The following is a 21,105-nucleotide window of genomic DNA, read 5'->3' on the forward strand; positions in this document are numbered from 1 at the left end:
GTATATCTCGTATATATGTACATATGTATGTACGTCTGGCTCATTGCAGAAACAAGTTTGCAAGGAATAAACTTGAAGAGTTACAGAGGGAACCCAGTTTAAAATGAAGTCAAGCGCTCAGTAAGGGGCACGACGCGATCAGGCTTTAGCATTCAGTTCTGACCCAACCGTCGACCCGGACGCGTTCCATTGGAGCAGGAAAATAATTTCCCTTTGTGCTTTGTAGTCCTATACTAATGGAAGTATATGGCAGATTGGTTCAACGCCCTATATTCGCGTACGTTGCAGCGGTCTTTGTGCATACAGTATGTGTGAATATTTAATTGATACGACGGCACTGTGGCACTGTATTTTTGCATTTAGGGAGGCGTTTCGTTAAAAGGTTTATCCAACTCATTGGAGCAAAAAAAACATTAAATTATCTATCAATTTAAATGATATAAAGAATTTTAAAATAATAACAAAAACTATAAATAAATGTAAAAAGTACAACAAGTAAGTGAACAAATTTAATATAAACAATTTATATGAGTAAAGGGTTGGACGTGGAGACGTATGAGACGGACGTTGGTCCGTCTTGTTTGACGCCTAGTTCTTAGAGGATATACATATATGTAATGGATCGAAAAATAACATCGTCCGTTCATAATTAATCAAAAGTCTGAATCAATGTCGGAAACTGAATCACCCTTTATCCGCCGGCAATTCCCGTACAACGACAACAACTGTATTTTCCATTGTCGGGCTTCCTAATACATATACATACATAAGCATTCTTTGTCGTTCAGGAGACCGAACAGACTCAAAACGTCCGCCTTCGTTTTATTGGTATACGCGGTATTCTTTATTTTTATCAGCACGAATGTATGTATAAATGTTACCCAGCAAGCCAACAAACGTGCCTTATGCGAGAGTTTCGCAAAACTCTCGCAAACGAGAGGAAAGTGGAAATAGGAAAGTGCGCTGCCGGTCCATAGCCATGCTACATGAATATATGAACCATGCGTTCCTCGCGCCGGCATTTCTACTTTTTTCGTCGAATTGTGCAGTGCAAATACAATATTTCACACATTTAATAGAAATTTCTACTAATAGGTAAGTAAATTATTAATAAAACCAATAAAAAGTTGTATACAAGAAAAACATATGTATTTTGGAGAGGCTCGACATGTTCAAAGAGCTACTGGAGATTTTGAGGTTAAACCGAATTATAGGCGAATGTGGCGGATTTTTTCTCCTGGCGTGGATCAGACTCCAAAAAGTGTGTAAGAGGTCTTCGAACCAATTTTATTTTTTAGCTTGTGTAAAACGCAATTTTTAATACATTTTTATTTTGTCTACGGATGCATTTAAACAGAAGTTTGCGCTTGAGGTTCAGGATTTCGACCGCACAACTCAAAAATATTCCCAGTATGCGCAGGAACGGAAGGAACTATTGGAAAAAATTGATGCAAAAAAACTTAAATTGTGGGACATAATACGTACATATATACTTTCAATATTCATATTCATATTAGATTCATTTCATATTAAAAATTAAAAATATATTTTTTTTTGCGGAACAAAATGGGAACGGGTAAAAAAAATATAATATTCTGATTATAATAATATTAATTATTTTAACAACAACAAAAGACGAAGTCTGAATGCCCCGATAACCTTGTTTTAACAATGATTCACGCTGTGTTCATGCTGTATGGATAATGGTATTAATTCGTTAAAAGAAAACAATGCATATATACGCATGTACCCCATCGCATGCAAAAGCACTTTACTTATAACGCTTCGCTCTACTCATTTCAGTCTGGAGTTCATCGAACAAGCGAATAGACGCATCTCCTGGACTGCACAAAATACTGATAGCTCTGCAGCAAGTAAGATTTCGTATTGATCCGAGTCGATCCCGAATGCAAAGTGAGCAAAGATGATCGAAAAATAAAACCCAGCAAATATTGTAGAAAAACAAGAGATACCATCCTGTATGTGTGTACCAAGTATTTGAGGTATCTTTCTGGCTGTTGTACATGCATTATGTACAAACATATGTATATTATTCTCTACATCTTCTCTTTTCTTTTTCCACTCGCAGATTCTCTAGAGTAGAATGCTACTGATATTGAGCGCTCTTTGTGTCACTCTGCTTAATACAGCGACTCTTGCTGGTACAGAGAACGAGACCATTCCAGACTGTGACTACTTCGACACGGTGAACGTGACGGGGAGCCAGCGGCTGGTCAATGGTTCGTATCTGTACCAGGGTGTGGTCATTCCGGCCGAGCTTACGGCTGAATTCGACTACAGGGTACTGCCGGACGACAGCACGGAGCCGGTGGAGAGACATCTGCGGGGCTGCGTCTGCCAGCTGCGTCCGTGTCTCCGGCTCTGCTGCCACCACTCTCAGTTAATGGCTAATGGGCAGTGCAGTGGCAGCATCGAGGTGGATCTGACCCGACTGAACCCCTACTTGAACGTGACCCTGGACGATGGCACGGTGGCAAGACGACACTTCCAGGAGGAGTTCATCATTCAGAGCGATCTGCCGATCCCCTGCAATGATATGTACCCGCTCAACGATCAAGAAGAGCAGGATCAGTACACAGTCTTTGAGGTTTGGACCACGCAAACCCCGTACCCCGTTTCCCGCAAAGCCTAATGCGAGTGGTTTTCCTTAGAATGGGTCTTTCTTTCGACCATACGACAGTGCAGCGATGAGCAAGCGGGAATACTGCCTTCAGGCGTATGACTTCAGAGAGGGCGGGACGGAGTCATTCCGGATTGTTGCCCACAACTGCTCGATTAAGTCGAATAGCAAGACGGGGAAAACAGTTGGTGAGCACTGTCCCAATCCTCTCCGATCTTTGATCTCATTTATGTATGTTCCTATCCTCAGTGATCATTCTTACCCTCGTGTGTCTCGCCTGCACGATCACCGTCTATCTCAACCTGAAAAAGCTGCGGAATCTCCATGGAAAGTGCTTCGTTTGCTGTCTGAGCTGTCTATTCATGGGGTACCTTTTCCTATTGCTGGACCTCTGGGAGCTGACAAATGCCATTTGCAAGCCATCAGGTATTCTTACGGATCGGATCGGATCGGATCGTATGTTAGTTCCGAAGTAATCGAACATTAACTCTGCTCCCGCTGTAGGCTACATTGGCTACTATTTCGTGATGGCCAACTTCCTGTGGCTGAGTGTCATCAGCTGGAATCTCCATTCCACGTTCAGATGTAGTGTGAGCCGCGTGAATCGGTACCGGCCGAAGTACGTGTTCCTTCTGTACAACGTCTATGCCTGGGGAATAGCATCCGTCCTCACTGCCGTCATTTATATGGTGGATCACCTGGTGGAGGATATTCCTGAGAATGAGCCCTGGATGCCTGGTGTTGGCTTCTACAACTGTTGGATAAAGAGTGGGTTCGCTATTGGTTTGGGTGGGGTTCAGATGATTCACAGTGTTTTGTACCTCATGTAGCTCAAGACTGGTCGGCCATGCTATACTTCTTTGGACCGATGTTGATTGTGATCATTTTCAATGTGACCATGTTCATTCTCACGGCCATCCGTATTGTTGCGGTGAAACGCGAACTGCAGATCATTGTCGATCGCCAGGAGAGAAAGCAGAAACTTAACTCCGACAAACAGACGTAAGAATGCTACCACAGATTATTGCAGGTGTCAACTATCCTCTGTCTACTCTTGTCCCAATCACAGATATAGCTTCTTCCTGCGACTCTTTGTCATCATGGGCCTGAACTGGAGCCTGGAGATACTCTCATACTTGGTGCAGGACGACGACATATGGAAGAATGTCTTTCTGGTCGCCGACTACTTAAACTGGTCGACGGGCATCATCATCTTTTTCCTGTTCGTGATGAAGCGCAGTGTCTTGAGGTTATTCAGAGAAAGGTAAGTGATCTGTGCTCAGCTGTTTACAGATCGGGAAAATAATCGGGTTTCATCACAAAAATATCTCCGTTAAGGAATGACGATGAAGTTTCCGAGGAAGAGATATCACTCGAAGAGACGCAACGGTTGTAGGTAAAGCGATTACTTTTGTTGGTACCTTTTGTTGTACTTTGGTGTCGGTTAACTACTTAAACTTATTGATTAGATCTCTAGCATGGTTAAGGTTCTCTGTTCTGGTCTCATCTATATGAAGCTTTAACAATTTAACCACGTTGCTCTGCTTTATGCTCTGTTTTTAGCATGGTTTTTGGTGGCTTATTTTCGTTTTGTCTTGTTGGAATTTTGTTGCACGTGGAGAACTGCCTGCTTTCTATTTCTACTAAACCTCTAACGATTGTTTCCTCTCTTAGGAATCTTTCAAGGAGCACACGGAGTGTCGTAAGCATGAAATCCCAGGCAAGTCGGCTTATAAATGGAAGATCAACAGCTAAACAACCGCGAGATAACTCATCCTCGCAGGCCTCTACACAAATTTAAGAATCAGACCCACCCTTTCGGAAAGTTTACTTAAGGGTAATAATCGACTATTAACTACTTACTAATAATCGTTGAGATAGGATTTTTATCAAAAATAACAATCGCATAAGTGAAGTTCCCTCTTCAAATAATAGTATTTTTATTAGAACTGCTCCAAAAAGTGCGAGTAGTAAGTAACCATATTTTAACAATACTCATAAGCCTCATAAATCTCATAAGCTATTCATAAACCCTTTTTTTATAAAAATAAAAAATCCAGAAGACATGAGATGGAAAGCATCTCCTTTGGGCTTTATTCTCCACAAGCAACTTTAAATTTGTAACGATTTATATTTTAGAATACATCAGGGTTTCAGGTCAAGAATAGGTACTAATAAAGCTGAAAAGCTCCTTCCCTTGCACTTTTTGGTGTCTCCCCATCCCATGAGCAGAACCCTAAAATACCTTATGACCTCATGACCTTCTTCACGCAATGTCGGGCTGTGTCCGCGACTACCTATAAAAGGATTCTACCAGACGAAAGCCAAGCCCATTGCGAAATGGAAAGGCTGCGCGAACTCACTCAGCGGATCAGACCCTCAGATGTGGACGAGGGCCGCATCGGATCCATCGAGCTGAATGTCTGGCTCGCTCAATTGACGGGACTTCCCCTCTCCGGACTGAAGCCGGAGACCAAGGCCGAGAGCATCCGCATCCTCGTCGTCAGTGGAGTGGTACTGCCGTTGCTCTTCTGCTATGTGGTTTTGGAGATCTACGATCTGGTGCTCAATTGGGACAATGTGGATATCATGACACAGAATGTGGTGATGACATTGACCCATGTGGGGTACTGGTTCAAGGTAAGGAGTTGCTGGAGCCTGCTTCTGCAGTAATCCCCATCCATTAAGTCCCCCATCAGGTTCTTAACACATTCTACTACTACGAGGACATTAAGCGGATAGTTTTCACGCTGAAACACCTCACTAGAACCTGCGTTCTATCTCCCGCGCAGAGGGAGACCTTCCATCAGCTGGAAGTGGAGAATAAGGTAGTTTGTCTCTTTTACTTCTGCCTGGTGGTGTTTTCCTCCACGCTCGCCATGGTCATGCTTCTGATTGGTAAGTGATTAGAGTCCACTCCAGTCTAGTCCGCAGTCCATTTTAAAGCACTTTATGGCTTTTTGATGCAGTGCCGGATAATTTGGCCGGAAAGCGGTTCCCCTATCGCGTCCACATGCCCCACTTCCTGCCACCCATCGTCCAGTATCTGTACATGGGCCTGAGCGTTATCTGGATATCGTGTGGGATCCCGACCATCGACAACGTCAACATGCTGTTTATGAATCAGATATGCATGCACCTCAAGATTCTCAACATGGCCTTTGATGTGCTGCAGCGCCAAGTGGATCCCAACATCTGGATGGTTTCGATTGTGAAGTACCACAGCGTCTTGATCAAGTAATGGCATCCATAAAGCATCCATCTGTTTTTGCTGCAAGTTCATGAGAAAAATTGTATTCACTTGCAGCTTGCGTCAGCGACTGGAGCAGATATACCGCCTGCCCGTCTTGTTCCAGTTTGTGTCGTCGCTTCTGGTGGTGGCCATGACCGCCTTCCAGGCGATTGTGGGCGATGGTTCCGGGAGCTCGGTGCTCATCTACTTCCTCTTCAGCGGCGTCATGTGTCAGATATTCCTCTACTGCTGGTTCGGCAACGAGGTCTTCGAGCAGGTGCACTCCCATGATACACATATCTATTCTTTCAGGTGGGTTTATTCTCCTTATTTTCAGAGCAAAACCCTATCGACTTCCGCCTTTGGCTGCAATTGGCACGAATTCGATGCTCAGTTCAAGAGGACTCTCCTCATCTTCATGATCAATGCGGATCGACCGTTCCTCTTCACCGCCGGCGGTTTCATGGGCCTAACCCTGACGAGCTTTGCCAATATCCTGGGCAAGTCGTACTCCATTGTGGCAGTGCTCCGTCACATGTATGGCAGGGCCCATTAAATGACTTTTAAAATATACCAATATATAATACATGGACCTCATGTGGGGAATCACTTAGCCCCATTTAGGACATTAATTTGATTATTGGATGTCCTCACACATTACCGCATACCTACATGATTACTATTATTTGGTACTTAATTCTTTGAGGTATGACAAGGTATATCCACCCATAGTGGCTTTGCCTTGTTTTGTAAGTCTATTTTATATTTTCCAGTCACTGGGTATCACATAGTCCATATCACGCACATGTCGGTGTTTTTCTTTGAGGTTGAATCAGTCTTATAAGGTGTATTTTTCCACTCCTGCTGGAATTATAAATTTAACCTGAAATGGATTCGAAATGTCTATAATCAACTATTGAAAGGTGATTCAATCAATTGGTAAAGTTTTACAAACGTTTAAAGGTTATTATTTTCAGAAATGCGTTGAGTATTTATCAAATAAACTGACTATGTAGAAATTACATTTGCCTTAAATCCTCAGATCCTTAAATATACTACTGTTTCGAGACACAATCAAAAATTAAGGGGAATGGGATAATCAATAAACAAATTTACTATAAAATTGTTTAATAGAATTGTTTCATTGCATTATTTACAAAAAAAAATATTTAACAAAAATATAATACATTTCGAAAATTGTATTCGTTAGGGCCCCAAAATCCCACTTTGATGTTCTTTTTACATGAATTCTACAGCTGTCCAGGCAGCGCCATCTGTTGTTATTTACATAAAGTCTACCTCTACAACAACACAACAAAGGCACCAACAATCTATGCACAGGGCTGTCAGAAAAGATATCAGAGTCAATACCAGCTGGACTCGAACAAAAATATGTCACAACTGGCTAAAAACAAAAATAGATAAGCTAAAAATTAGGCGAAATATTATCGGTTTTTTTTTTTCTGTCACGCAGCACATGCAACAAATGGAGAGCATTGGAGCTTTGGCAGAAGCCCATCACGAATTGCACAGAAAACCATACTTTATATAAAAAAATGCTTATCAGCATATATAAACATTTTGAAACTTGTATAACCAATTCCTCTTTAAAAAATGCTAGACCTAGTCGAAAATATGCTAAAATGGCAGCACAGCACTGATGTACGTATGTACCAAAACATATGTAAACTCTACATAAGACCTCTACATTCTACTGATACATTACCTGTGAGCTTTTGCAAGCTTTTGGATAGCTGCTGCCTCTGTAAATCGAAATAGCAGCCACACAAGAACAGTTTCATATGACGGAAGTTTTTTATTACTTTCATACACACATGAAAAATGTTGATGCTGGTAAAATCAGAAAGCATTAGCTTTCTTAAATTCATACGACTCTTAACATTATGTTACCTAACAGAGTTTCGGTAATGAATTTAACGTTCATGGTATTTAACAGTGGTTGATGCATTACAATCCATTAACAGCCGTATGCTAAGCTAAGAGATCGGAAGAGAGCCCGCCCGAGATTTCGAGTGGGAGGACGTAGTGTTGCCAGGGGTTCTTAATGCTAGAAGAAGAAACGAGCGTTAGTTTTTGAATCTAAAGGCAATTCGAACCGCTATCACTACTGCGACTGCCAGTGAACGGCATTCTACGATCTAAATATTAGCGGGGGCTAAGCAAACGATAAGTTACGCGTTTATCTGCCGGGTAACTCGGGGTCGTGTCTTGTAAGCAATGTAGCCTATGCGCAGTGTGCAGTGTGTATTGTGTATTGTGTGATCCAGAGCCTTCTATGAGCCAGAGCCTGAACTTTGTGTTTTTTCATTAAGAGAAATTCTGAAGCACTTAAGATCTTTCTGTGGAATGTGGAGGAACACGCATACCCATACCCATCCCCCCCCCTCTCAATGTTTGCACTTGTTCAAGGTCTTCTTCTGCATGGTGTATCTGTATCTGTGTCTCTGTCTGTGTGTGTGTGTGTGGTATCCGCCCCTTAAAAACTTTGCAAAGCCACAAAATCTTCGAGCTCGTAGAGCTCCCGAAGAGCCTTGGGATGCCTGCGCTGCCCGACTGTTCGTTCGGTTCGCCCGATGATTATAATGCGATTTTAATGTCTCGCTCAACCCACAGACACAGTCGTCGCTTGTTGTCTCTTCGCGGGTATCTCCAATTGTTTTGTACTGAATCTTTTGTACTTAGGCGAGTGTGTACATGTGTCGTAGCCGGCACTTGTGTCGCGCGGGCTCAATGCTAAACGAAAACCAGTTTCTTCTGTCTTTCGATGAACTCTCAAGATCTCGTCCGTCAAACGGGAATACCACGGAGGCTTCACTGTCACCGTAACACACCCCGGGCACGTTCCAATCGTTAAACGCATTCGATCGGTTAATAATTGCAATATGATGTACCATCAACATCTAAAATATCCCCATAGATGTGGTTAATGTTCGGTTCCAAGGGGTGGTCTGGAACCTACATATGTATCTATCCATCATTATGCAACCCATGCGATCCATTCGCATCCCTGGATAGACACTCGAATAGTAATTGACGACGGACTTGGGCTTGGACTTGGCTGACTTTTGGTTTATAGCTGACTCTGAACACGTACCGTACTTATTAGTTTTGACTATATATATTTGTATACATATGTATATAGTATCTCTGTATAGTTGTGTGTGTGCTTTTAAAGCTCTACGTGTTAATGTTTGCTTTCCCCGATTCGAGACGTGGGATTTGGGTTCCTTTTTTGGTGGCTCTATAGCGCTACTGTAAAGCATGTCCCACCCAGTGGGGACAATCTATGTACATAGTATATTCTTTGACTGATTCACAATTCGAAAGCGGATTTTCGTTTGTTTGCTTAAATTTGCTCAAGGTCGAAGCGTTGTATGGTTCGTTCCCATAGCTCTCTAGTATCAGCAAGTGAGCAGCAAAGCATATCAACGTCGAAAAGTACCCCCCCGGGAAGATCCCACAAAGGTGCCAAAGTGTATCGCCTTGCAGATGCTACAGATGCTACAGAGCTCTATGCTCGTGCTCTATGGGTGATGACTCCCGTCATACAAATGTTCCTTCTCGCACTCTCACTATCTTTGTTTGAGTTCAGAGTATGTTAAATCTCCGTTAACGCCTCCTTAAATAGTTGTATATATACCTCTTTTCTGTTCTGCAATGATCTCTCATTCACTAGCTCTAGGAGTTTTTATGTTAGGTGGTGGTGCTATCTCTATCTCTGTTTCTCTTCTGTCAATGCTTTCCAAGCTTACTCTCTGCTTATCTGATTCGCATTCCTATTCCTACGATCTCTTCTGTAATGATTACTGGGAGCTTTCGCACACTCTCCCTTTCTTTTGTTCTCTCCGAAGATCAAAGTCACCGAAAACCAAAGCAAAACAAAGCAACCACAACACTCGATTGAACCACCGTTAGGTATTGAGCTTTGCTCTAGCTTAGCCCAAAAAAGCTCCAGCTAATTATACGCTCTGTTTGGACATATTGTTGATCACACTTTGAGTCACATCCCATCCCCAAAACAACAGCCAAAGTACGTACTGCCCCCGGGGGCCACTCCACCACTCCGCCACTCCACACTCCGCTCAAGAAGTCCCCATTCATGTCCGATGTCCGATAATTGCTCTGTTCGCGCACAAACAATCAGCAGACAGTCGAGCCACTGTTTCTGCTGGGCTGGCACACTCGATCATGCACTACAAAGATTTCGGTTTTGTTTTGTTTAAATTTCAATTATAGCGTGGAAGCTTAACAGAGCGCTAGCGCCAGCGCCAGCGCCAACGACAGAGCACCCAACAGCGGGACCCCGAACAGTGGGGCCCTGTTATCCGTCCGTCTGTCAGTCAGTCCGGCTGCTTGCCTACCTTTAATTTTTGCAGTCCGCGGCTCGGCCCGCCTCGAGTTCATTTCGCTACGAGACGTTGACGGCTGTGGGAGTGTTGTGAGTGAGCAGCGGCGGCTGAATGGAAACTCCAAACAAAATACAAATAATACAAAAATAATAAAGACACGAGAGAGACAATCATAATATGGGAATTACGAATGCCAGTGTTAATTAATTCGTAATCTAGTGTGTTGTGCCTTAAACCGCACTTATTTATACCTTACAAACCGGTTCGTTCGGTGTCCACAGTATCGTCGAATGTTCGCATATTTACACCCACTCTAGTGGGAATTCCAATTCCCCCTGCGAACTCGAAGTCGAAGTCGAAGTTTGTGTGTGCTTTTTTTTCCCTGTGTATTCGAGGGTGTGAGTGAGAAATAGCCGATCGGCGGGTCACTATATGTACAGATATACACATTATGGCATTATGGTTATGAGGATTTCTTGAGAAACCCCAGGTTGGCCAGGTACAAAAACTTTTATGCGGTTACCCACCTTGAGAGCGGACAGGCCACAGACTCTTCCCGTCGCACAACAATTTGCATAAGAAAAACCTGCTACAAAAAACACATCCGATCCGACTGATTCGAACGAAACATCCCCATTCCCCATTCCCCAAGACCCAAAACCAAGTTTCGTTATTGGTTTTTTGTGCCGATAATACAAGTATATTTTTGCCGGTACTTGTCAATCCACTTTTTCGCACACTCAAGCCAACAAAAAACAGCAAAAACATCCAAAAACACTCTTCAATCAAAGAGGTTCATTTATTTGTTCAGTTATTGCTATATCTACAACATATATATGTCGGTATAGATAGAAATACACTGATTTACGGACAAGGAACAACCGAACAACACTTTGGAGCTGAATAAATTTCTAATATTCATTCATTATTCATCGCTTGAGAGCTTGAGATCTCGGGGTAAGTCTACATAACCTCTACTCGTATCATCTGTTGATCATTAATCTATGCTGCCTTTCCCAGAAACGAATCTCCAAGCATTTCCCCAGCATTTCCATTTAATAGTTTCGTTCCATTTACAAAATATATCGAAATATTTCCGCCTTTCGTGAAGAATTTTGTATGCTGCCAAAAGATCTGGCATAATTTATGGGCTGGGTCCTGAATGAAATTAAAATTATATTTATAATTTAATGGCAACTCATTTATATATCATATCTGAACGGATTAAGTGGTGGATCGGTTAAATGGCTTAAGTAGATCTAGAATCTATGGTGGAATTTATGATCATTTGGTGTCAAGTGACTCACTTGATTGGCTCAACGGAAGGGAGGGGAAGGGTGATAGGTGTCGTCGCACTCGATGCCCCCCATATAATTATAGCCATTTACTTGCCAGGAGAGGGGAGGGCTTTCCAGATAAGAAAATCAAAGCGCGCCTGCAAAAGCCTGGCTAATTGCATGACAAATAAGTAAAAAATAATACAACTGTGTTCGGCAATCGATGCATTGCACACACCAGACTCTGATTGAGTCACTGAGGCTGGAATCGCTTTGGCAGTGGTAGAAGAACACCCTTTGGAGAAGATCTCACCTTGACTATCCCATCATATCGTATCGTATCGTATTGTACCATACAGACACAATCTCATCGTCTGGGAATCGACATGGAATGGGAATTTGAATTTGAATTTGTTTATACTTTTGCACACATTTGGCGCTTGGAGGGGGATATCGCTGTTGAAACATCTTTGGAATATTGTTTATTGTTTGCTTAGAGGTCTGTTTATTTCGCTACAATTTTCCAACAGTTTTTGCTCTGTTTCTATATATAATAGATCTTTTATCCAGAGCAGAGCCCACCATCGCAATTTGATATATACATATAATCAAATAATATACAATTTTTAAAGTGGAACTGCGATTAAAGTTGCACTATCACGCATGTGGGAGTTGTTCCAAGGGCATTGGTGCTCTGGGGTGGGGGTTCTGGCTGCCTGCCTGACTGCCTGACTGCCCTCCCGTTGTGCATTTTCACGATAAGCCAAATGCAATTACCAATTAATTAGTTAAATGCTTTTGTGGTGCGTTTTTACAGCTGTATTTCCTCCGTATTTCCCTGCTATCTGGAGCCATTTTTCTCGCCTCGAATCCCAGGTCTCTAGCCATTACATTACTCACTCCCCAGCAAGCATATTAATCTCCTGGGGTTCGGTTCGGACGGTGACGGTGCCGGCGGCTATGGTGTTTGGTAGGCAGGGTTCCATTGAATCTCATGTTTCCGACGCACACTCATAGATCGAATGTGGGTTTCTCATTGGGATCGATCGAGTGTACTCTGGAGGCAGCTAGTCCCTGTTTGGGGCCGAGAAATTATGAATAATCGGCTGTTGTTCGATGCTAAAAAACTTAACAACATTCCACAACTATCATATAGATACAGTCTCGAAATGAAATTCATATGCATTTTAGGTGCATTCTGTATATCCATATCTATAAGGAAAGCCTGGGGTATGGGATTACGAAAGAACAACATACATATTTATAGAAATAACACATTCATATTTACATTCACATTCATTCGGTATAAATTGATGTAAATTATAGAGATGATTACGAAATACATAATACGAATATATGGAGAATTAATAGAATTTATCGAATTTGGACAGCGTATCCGCACACAAATTTGAATACAAACCATTCACAGATCTCTCTAATTCGAGTTGATTTATGGAATCGATGATCGTTTAGTGCGCGATATCAGACAGGGTATCCCCCCATTCATTTAATTGATTCTAAAGCTTTCTCCCGCCCCATCATCGATGCTAATGAGCGAGAGAGCATTTATCTTTTGTGCCGAGTGGCAAGTTCAGGGCGGTATCTGTTGACTGTTGAGTGGTGTTGGTGTTGGTATTGGTGGAAGTGTGTGGCAAGTATCAAGGAATAATATTTGGCAAACTTGCCATCCCACTCTCCAATGGCAATCAATTTGTGGCTGGCTTGGTGGGCTCCCCATGCCTTTGTTTACAGACCAGGGTCTAAAAATACTTGGTGTTGGAATTTTCGCACGAAAAGAGCCAAAGGAATCCACACACCACACAGCCGTCAATGGGTCAGCCATATATGTAGCACCATTCAACAAGTATTCTGAAAAGTGTTTGTTTGAAAAGGGAAACGGACGGATGATAACCAATCGTCAAATTTGACCACAGTTTTCCCCACAGTTCACCTTCAAGTGTGGTGGCAATTGTTTTTTGCCATGGGCTTCAGCGAATTCTCCTGTCTTCCACGGCGATGGGCTGTGGGTCCGATTAGTCTTACATACGAACCGCGGCGCTCCACAAGATAATGGGAATACGTCGCCACCGCCGTCGTCGACGCCGCACATAAGACTTGAGCAACACCAAAAAACAACAACAACAACCAATAAAGAAAACCATTGCCGCTGAGGCGTATGTACGTGATAATAAAAACCCAAAAAGATATTCATTTTGAATAAAAACTTGCATGAAACGTAGTACATAATATTTATGTGAGTTTTTGGATTCATTTCGTGTCGCATGGTTATTTTTTTTTTTTGGTCATAACCCCCACCGACGACCGACGACCGGCGACGACCAGGAAGAGGGTCTGTTTTTGTGTGATTTTTGTTGTGCATATTTTGAGAGAATTGTTATAATCTGAGCATACGCCGATTTTCCATGGTGACACACACAATTGTGTGTGTGCGATAAATCTTCCAATGGGATTTCTCGCATACATTTCGCTAAGTGAAATGGGCTTTTAATGGCATTTGGCAGGGCTTAAGAGTAGTTCTATCAAACAGTTGGTCGAAAGTGAATCAGAGGCGCCACCGCCACCGCAGCCACTCCACAAGACTCTTTGACTCACACATCCTGTTGTTGTTTTGCTCTTCCCCAACTACCCGACCACCCGACTACCACTACTACTGACCATGGACAATCCCCAAATTGTGAAAATCAACCAGATAATCATCCAATCGAAAGACACCACAACTGGCCTGAGGAAGTCCCTGGCGGAGCATCTGTAAGTATTTTCGCCAAGCCAAGCCAAGCGCCGAGAAGCCATCAGATGGTTCATATATTTTCCTAGAATCGTGTGTATATACGAGTACATATAATATAAATAAGAGCCGTCGATCGTATTCTTTTGTCAGGCATTATTAGCAGGCGAGTGGCGTTGGCCAAGTGGCTTTATCTTATCGGTTACCGACCACAAATAAGACATTTTTTTGTACCCCGAGCCCCGAGCCCCGAGCACAACAAATTCACAAACAGCACAGCTACTCCATACAGCTACTCACTCGCATTCGCAATGCGCATTCGCATTCGCATTCGCATTCACATTTCATTTGTATTTGTATTCAGAGAACCTTCGATCGAGTGTCACTGCTGAGAACATTCGAGTTATTTATAGGCCATTAACCGATATTATCTCTCGGAAATCAATCAGAGTTACGATTGGGTTAGTTGGTAATGATGTTAGTCACAAAGTTCTTGGCTAACATTGAGTGGAATCCTTTAAAGAAATCATTCAAAACCATTCAATATCTCTGGAAAACGATGTTCCCTTTGAGCTGATCTTCGGCTTCGGCTTTCAGTTCTGTTTGTAGTTGGAACAATCGAACAATCTATGCCACATCTTGCACCATCAATCCATTACAATACCTTAATAGCCCATTATACCATATGATTTCTGGGTAATACTGTAACAGATGTCACCAGACGCGATGATCCCTCAAATCATACGATGCATATGCCTGTGTGTAATAAAAAGGTGCAGGCCCCGCCATTCTCCTTATAAACACAATTTATAGAAAGATTTACGAATCTATGCCGCCCCGTTCCCATTTGGCATTCCCAGAATCACTTCCATGGCGATTACGAAAAAACTACCATGATTCAGCGTATCAGGCAATCAATCAATCAACCAATCATGGAATGTACGTAATCCCCGATCAGAATATTAAGTAGTTCCGCCCATCATCCGATACGATACCACGGTACTACGATGCGACGATTACGACGATTACGACTTTGCTTGAACTGCAAATCGCAGGTAAATCGAAATCGAAATCGCAGTCGAAATCAGCATCAAAATTGTTTGCCCCGAAATAAAATATACAAAAAACCGAAAGAAAGATCGGGAAGAATTATAGCTATTTTTTTTTGAAATTGTTGTTGGCATTGGAAAAATCTGGAGGAGAGAGATTTGCTGGGCCATAATTCAATTTAATGGCCAATTGTTTTCAATGTTTCGTGAATGCTCCACATGGTTTGATTCTTTTTCAAATAAATTCAAATCTCTTCGGGTTTTTTATTCCGGAATATATGTATGTGTATTCGATTCTGTTGAAATCTCTCAAGTGGCATGTACTTAACGATTAATTATTCTAATTTTCCATCAGGAGAGATAAGTGCTGTCCCCCCTGCCTCCGTGCAGCACCTTTTGGGGCAGAGTTTAATGTGTTTGCTCCGCTCCATCGTCCAGCCATAAATTCATGCTAATTTTGTGGGCCCACGCCCACGCCCACGCCCACGCGCCCGTCAATGCCACACACAGGTTACCCTTACCCGCTCCTGCTGCCTGCTGCCAGGCCCCATCGATGGCAAACAATCAGCGGATCAATGAATTAGGGTACCCGCCGCCACTCCGGCACTCCAGCACTCCAGCACTCCAGCACTCCGGCACTCTACTAATGATGCAACCGATAAGATAGCGAACACATTTTACTGCAGAGGGTATAACTTTTCGCATTTGTAATGAAATTATGGCAGGCTCATTAGCAGCGCTTTGAAAAATGCCCAGGCTGAAAGTGGAGAGCAGGAAAAACACATCAGACAGAGAGGAGTGAGGAGGAGTGAGGAGGTGTGGGAGGCGTGGGAGGACTATTGACAGACGACGACGGCAGTTAGTATCAATTTAACACGAATCCATAAATGTTTGCGGCATGGCCTTATGATTGATGCCCCACAGAGAGAACGAACGCACACAGGGCGGCAGTGGCAGGGGCAGGGGCAGGGGCATTGGCAGAGTGTCCCCCCGGACTCGTTTGGGTGCTAATTGAATGTGACGTTGTCCTTGCTGCTCCTTCCTGCTTTTCCTCCTGTTGTTCCTGTGCCTGTGGCTGTGCCAGTTCCTGCTCCTCTTTCCTGCGCTGTAACCTGTTGTCCTTGTGTCCTTGTGTCCCTGTGGGATGATGATTCACTAATTGGTTGGAATGAAGAGTCCCTTAACCAAAATTAGTGGCCTCATTTTGTATGGCATTAACTAAGCGAAAAGGTAAATATTCCTACGGCTATGGGGTATTTACTTTGAGTGTCCTTCATTTGAAGGATGGACGGATGTGCAGAGGGGGACACTCCCCATGACACTGGGTCTGTAGCTCTAAGAAAGATCAGAAAGCCAGAGAACAAATGTGTACACACATCTAAGTCCTTCTTTTCCTTTCTCCCTTGTAGAACCAGCATAATGACAAAGCAAGTCCATCAACGGGGTGGATCCCTGTACTGCGGCCTGACTCTCATGGGAGTCCTGTGCCTCGTTGTCTTCCGCCTGCTGCCGGGCACGTCCTTTGGGGTGTACGCCATGCCCGATGAGCGCAACATCTACCACATCCGCGACGGCCTGCACGTCCCGTGCACCTTCTTCGACACCGTGAACCTCACGGGCTACACGCCCTTCCCGAACGGCAGCTACTCGTACGAGGGAGTGCTGATACCCAGCCACCTGGTGGGCCAGTACAACTACATCTACAAGGACTTGGTGGAGCGCGTGGATGTCGACTGGCATCCGCGCGGCTGCATCTGCAGGCTGAAGGCCTGCCTGAACATCTGCTGTCCGTGGGGTCAGGTGTACAACAGCGAGAAGGAGGAGTGCAACAACGACACCACGGACATCAGGATCTGGCCACAGCCCGTGATGAATGTGACCTTCGACAACAGCAGCACGCAGTCGGTGAACATCTTCAAGCAGTTTGCGGTACAGAGCTTCAGGCCCTGCCCCAAGATGTTCTCCCTGCAGCCGGAGATCAACGATTTCGATGACTATCTGCTGTTCCAGAACGGCTCAATGCTCCGTCTGGACGATCACAATTACATCAACAAGAGCGAGTTCTGTCTGGTGGTGTCCTACGTGAACGAAACGGATCTCTACTACAGTCTGAATCCGGCCAATTGCGACACGGACACGGAGCACACCACAGTGAAGATCATCAATGCGTACGGTAAGAGTTCAAGCCGATTTCCCTTTGGAGTTCTCCACTAATCGAGGCATCTCTCGTTTGCAGCCATGCTCTTCTCCATTCCCTTTATGATGCTCACCATCGCCGTCTATCTGCTGATACCCGAGCTGAGGAATCAGCACGGAAAGAGTCTCGTGTGCTATCTGATGGGTCTCTCCAGCGGCTATACGGCCCTCTGCTGCGTTCTGCTCCTCAAGAACCTCGATCCGGACGACTTCTCCTGCAAAGTGTTTGGATATACCGCCTACTTCTGCTTCATGTCGGCCTTTTTCTGGCTGAATGTCATCAGCTTTGACTTGTGGCACAATTTCCGTGGCACACGGGGCATCAATCGGTTCCAGGAGAAGAAGCGGTTCCTCTTTTACTCGCTGTACTCCTGGGGAGCGGCGTTGATCTTCCTGGCCTTCACGTGGATCGCACAGGAGCAGACCGACTGGCCGGCCGATCTCAAGCCGGGCATCGGCGGGGGCCAATATTGCTGGCTGGACATGCGCAACTGGTCCGCGATGATCTACTTCTTTGGGCCCATTCTGGCCATCATTGTGGCCAACACCGTGATGTTCGTGATGACCTCCGTGAAGATCCACGGCGTGCAGCGGGAGATGGCCCGGATCATAGCCCGCGAGGACAGCACCAAGAATCTGCGCACCGAAAAGGACAAGTAAGTGAAGGGGCTGCCCCGCACCTGCCATTCAACTCCATCCCTAAAGCGCACGGCGTGTCCTGCTCCGCCTCAGGTTTGGACTGTTCCTGCGGCTGTTCCTCATCATGGGCGTCACCTGGTCCTCGGAGATCATCTCGTATTTCGTGGGCAACGACAAGAAGTGGTCGAAGATCTTCTACATCTCGGACCTGTGCAATGCCATGCAGGGCTTCCTCATCTTCATGCTGTTCGTGATGAAGAAGAAGGTCAAGCACTTGATAACCAACAGGTGAGTGACCGCGTCCTCGGAGTGCCCGTGTCGTGTGTCGTGTCTCGTGTCCTGTCCACCTCTCCTCTCCTGTTTTTGTCTTCCTTTTGTTTCCAATTAGGAAATCGTCCCTTGACCAAAGCCTAAAGCCTAGTAATCTCTGTAATCTCACACGTGTGCCCCGTTCTGTATGTTGTGCCTCTCCATTCGTTTTTTACCTCTCATTACCGTACCCCCTACCCCCCCTACCACCCATCCAGAACGATACGCGTGCGCAGTCTGCGTCAAACAGAGACAAACACAACGATGGCCGGCAGCAATTTCTCGGTGCGGCAGCGATTCATGGACGCCTCCAGCCACATCCGACGGCTGGTCGTGATCCGCAACGCGTTCGCCAATGCCGCGACCACCACCAGTGGTGTGCACTCCCATGCGGTATAGTGTGGGCCGCCCCATCGATGACAGTAAGCAGCGTCTGCTCGAGTGTTGTGGCCCCATGTACACGTAACACTAACACTCCCCCCCGCCCACCCCCTGCATGCACCTCGTAGATAGATAGATATATGGATAGAAAGATCGACAGATGGATATGTACATAGATACCCCAAAATGATGCTATGATCTCTCTCTCCTGTCCAGACCGCTTTCGGTATTGCTTAACAGCAAGTTCAACAGCTACAAGAACAGAAACAAAAACAGCTACAGCCTCAAACAGCAGACTAACTCAAGTCCCACCAACACAGATCCACCCAAACACGAACAAACCAATGCCAATGCTAATGCTAATGCTAATGCTAATGCCAATGCCACTATTGCTGCCACATGAGGCATGAGGCATGAGCATGAGGCAGTTAGCGAATGCCAAAAACCTAGCCACAAAGAACAACTTAACAAACAAACAAACATCCACTTCAAAGACTCGCTAAACGTAGCCCTAATAACTAAAAGTAACTCTTGTTTGCATCTATAATGTGTGTCCATCTATGTAAATCCGTCCAAACGCCAATCGAACCCCATCCAATCCATCCATCGATGCACCCCGAAGACTGTTGAAGCCAACGCCATCGAATGGCTCGACATCCACCAATTCGACGTCAATCAACTCGGATGCGAATGGACTGCCAGGAAAGCTGCGAATGAAGGCCAATGCCGGTGCCAGTGCCAGTGCCAGTGCCAGTGCCAGTGCCAGTCCCAGTACTGGGCCAAAGGTTGGCCAATAGAAATCCATCCATAAACCCATACAAAAAACATATTCCAAGGTAAAGCCGTAGAGCCGTAGACCGTAGAGGATTGGGGAATGACTAACTAAAAGACAACCACTAATGGATCTCTCCACCTCTCTTTCCCCTCTGACTAACCAACGATCTAACCACTTGAAGCCTAATCAGAGTGATTCGCTTCTTTTTGTGTCTATCGGTGATGGTGTTCTGTGATTCTATCTCTAATCTGCACCTGTATCTGTATCTGTGTCTGCTTCTGGCTATCTGCCAAAAATTTAACACTCCTCCATTAACCCGTCTAATCAGTCTTTTGTTTACTGTTATTTACTCCTCGCTGCCCACCCAATGGACGTCATAGATGCTCGAGTGTGCGCGATGGCAGCACCCAACGTCAGAGCCAGTACTCCACCAAGACCACATCGAGCAGCGTGGCCAATCTGTCGCTGCAGGAGAAGCCCTCGGTGGAGAAGCCCCTGGTGATTAGCCAACAGTCCGCCGGCGGGGATCATCATCAGCGCACGACCAGCTTTCGCTGAGGAGCGGATCACCGGATGACCCGATGACCGGATGAGATCATCCCCAAGCCATCGTCTCGTGCCAAGAGCATCATCGAATAGTTATATCTGGGGATACATATATGTACATCGAACAGCAGCCGCCATATATATTCAGATTGTACTTTATGAAAAGACATTATTATAAGAGGAACCCAGATACCCCTCCCCCGCCCCCACATTAAGCCACTCTCTCTGTCTCTCTGTCTATCTCTATATACTATATGCTATATGCTATATATGTCTATGTCTGGCAGATCAAGAAACCAACAAACAAACAAGAAAGAACGCGAACAACCTGATATATTTTAAGTGAAAGAGCACGCTTCGAAGCGCCATATCTAGTATTTATGTATCTGAAATTAGTGTCGCCTCCAGAGATCACTGTACTCTCTACTGTACTACTTATTCGCCTCTCTAGTCCGTAAGTCACAGATAAAGCACCACCACACCACACCTACATACACATATATATACATATATAGCGATGTGCGGTGATGAAATTAAGATTTGTATCTGCATCTGCATCTGCATTCATTATATATATTTTTTTTTCGCATATATGTACGTACTTACCACGCTCCATGTCTCTGTAGTACGAAATATATTTGGTACAATTAAAACCTGAACACACGAATAAAGCCAAAGATAAAACTGAAAAATCTGTCCGCAAGTCACTTGGGATTTAGTTGTATTTTCGGTAACGATTTTCGCACACAGAAAACAAAAACTACAACGACAAGGACGATTATTCACTTAAATGAAGGAAATGATGATGATGATCCTTCGTTCTTTGTTGATTTTGATTCGTTTTATTTAGTAAGTCCTAGGATCCTCAACGACACAGAGATGAAATGATCAACCGAGCCACCTGGCAATCGTTATTAATTGATATTATTGTCTGAATCGATCAG

General features: G+C 44.4%; 3 protein-coding genes across 14 annotated transcripts; all 3 read left to right on the forward strand.

Moving 5' to 3' along the window:
* Window positions 1–142: 142 nt before the first annotated feature.
* Window positions 143–4,718, forward strand: LOC108151391 (G-protein coupled receptor Mth-like). Of its 2 annotated transcripts, XM_017279974.2 has the most exons (10): window positions 144–495; window positions 1,804–2,003; window positions 2,090–2,608; window positions 2,673–2,829; window positions 2,891–3,067; window positions 3,146–3,409; window positions 3,472–3,643; window positions 3,711–3,905; window positions 3,980–4,037; window positions 4,316–4,389. In XM_017279974.2, exons 3-9 carry the CDS (start codon window positions 2,105–2,107, stop codon window positions 4,035–4,037), a joined length of 1,527 nt encoding a protein of 508 aa, XP_017135463.1. In that variant the 5' UTR covers window positions 144–495; window positions 1,804–2,003; window positions 2,090–2,104; the 3' UTR covers window positions 4,316–4,389. The 2 variants fall into 2 exon arrangements, with proteins under 2 accessions (XP_017135462.1, XP_017135463.1); XM_017279973.2 differs by lacking the exon at window positions 3,980–4,037 and having other exon boundaries at window positions 143–495; window positions 4,316–4,718.
* A 91-nt stretch (window positions 4,719–4,809) lies between these two features.
* Window positions 4,810–6,973, forward strand: LOC108151394 (odorant receptor 94b-like). 2 transcript variants are annotated; one of them, XM_017279980.2, is made up of 5 exons: window positions 4,810–5,281; window positions 5,341–5,539; window positions 5,611–5,878; window positions 5,949–6,150; window positions 6,211–6,973. In XM_017279980.2, the coding sequence occupies exons 1-5, from the start codon at window positions 4,898–4,900 to the stop codon at window positions 6,427–6,429; spliced, it is 1,272 nt and encodes a 423-aa protein (XP_017135469.1). In that variant the 5' UTR covers window positions 4,810–4,897; the 3' UTR covers window positions 6,430–6,973. The 2 variants fall into 2 exon arrangements, with proteins under 2 accessions (XP_017135469.1, XP_017135468.1); XM_017279979.2 differs by having other exon boundaries at window positions 5,949–6,973.
* A 3,307-nt stretch (window positions 6,974–10,280) lies between these two features.
* LOC108151389 (G-protein coupled receptor Mth2) lies at window positions 10,281–20,853 on the forward strand. Of its 10 annotated transcripts, XM_033386954.1 has the most exons (7): window positions 13,756–14,289; window positions 16,725–17,488; window positions 17,552–18,167; window positions 18,217–18,438; window positions 19,463–19,569; window positions 19,600–19,676; window positions 19,996–20,088. In XM_033386954.1, exons 1-6 carry the CDS (start codon window positions 14,198–14,200, stop codon window positions 19,635–19,637), a joined length of 1,839 nt encoding a protein of 612 aa, XP_033242845.1. In that variant the 5' UTR covers window positions 13,756–14,197; the 3' UTR covers window positions 19,638–19,676; window positions 19,996–20,088. The 10 variants fall into 10 exon arrangements, with proteins under 10 accessions (XP_017135459.1, XP_017135460.1, XP_033242843.1 ...); XM_033386952.1 differs by lacking the exons at window positions 19,463–19,569; window positions 19,600–19,676 and adding an exon at window positions 18,678–18,881 and having other exon boundaries at window positions 13,751–14,289; window positions 19,996–20,078; XM_017279967.2 differs by having other exon boundaries at window positions 13,755–14,289; window positions 19,463–19,676.
* Window positions 20,854–21,105: the final 252 nt, after the last annotated feature.

This window comes from Drosophila miranda, chromosome XR (genome assembly GCF_003369915.1).
Source record: "Drosophila miranda strain MSH22 chromosome XR, D.miranda_PacBio2.1, whole genome shotgun sequence".
Taxonomy (NCBI): domain Eukaryota; kingdom Metazoa; phylum Arthropoda; class Insecta; order Diptera; family Drosophilidae; genus Drosophila; species Drosophila miranda.

Excerpts from the sequence above, each read along its gene's own strand:
- LOC108151389 (XM_017279965.2), top strand. The coding sequence starts at position 14,198 with ATGGACAATCCCCAAATTGTGAAAATCAACCAGATAATCATCCAATCG. Across the intron at positions 14,290-16,724 it reads AAGTCCCTGGCGGAGCATCT|AACCAGCATAATGACAAAGC; the intron begins GTAAGTATTTTC and ends TCTCCCTTGTAG. Across the intron at positions 18,168-18,216 it reads CTGCGCACCGAAAAGGACAA|CGCACGGCGTGTCCTGCTCC; the intron begins GTAAGTGAAGGG and ends CCATCCCTAAAG.
- LOC108151394 (XM_017279979.2), top strand. The coding sequence starts at position 4,898 with ATGACCTTCTTCACGCAATGTCGGGCTGTGTCCGCGACTACCTATAAA. Across the intron at positions 5,282-5,340 it reads ATGTGGGGTACTGGTTCAAG|GTTCTTAACACATTCTACTA; the intron begins GTAAGGAGTTGC and ends GTCCCCCATCAG. Across the intron at positions 5,540-5,610 it reads CATGGTCATGCTTCTGATTG|TGCCGGATAATTTGGCCGGA; the intron begins GTAAGTGATTAG and ends TTTTTGATGCAG.
- LOC108151391 (XM_017279973.2), top strand. The coding sequence starts at position 2,105 with ATGCTACTGATATTGAGCGCTCTTTGTGTCACTCTGCTTAATACAGCG. Across the intron at positions 3,644-3,710 it reads CTTAACTCCGACAAACAGAC|ATATAGCTTCTTCCTGCGAC; the intron begins GTAAGAATGCTA and ends TCCCAATCACAG. Across the intron at positions 3,906-4,315 it reads TTGAGGTTATTCAGAGAAAG|GAATCTTTCAAGGAGCACAC; the intron begins GTAAGTGATCTG and ends TTCCTCTCTTAG.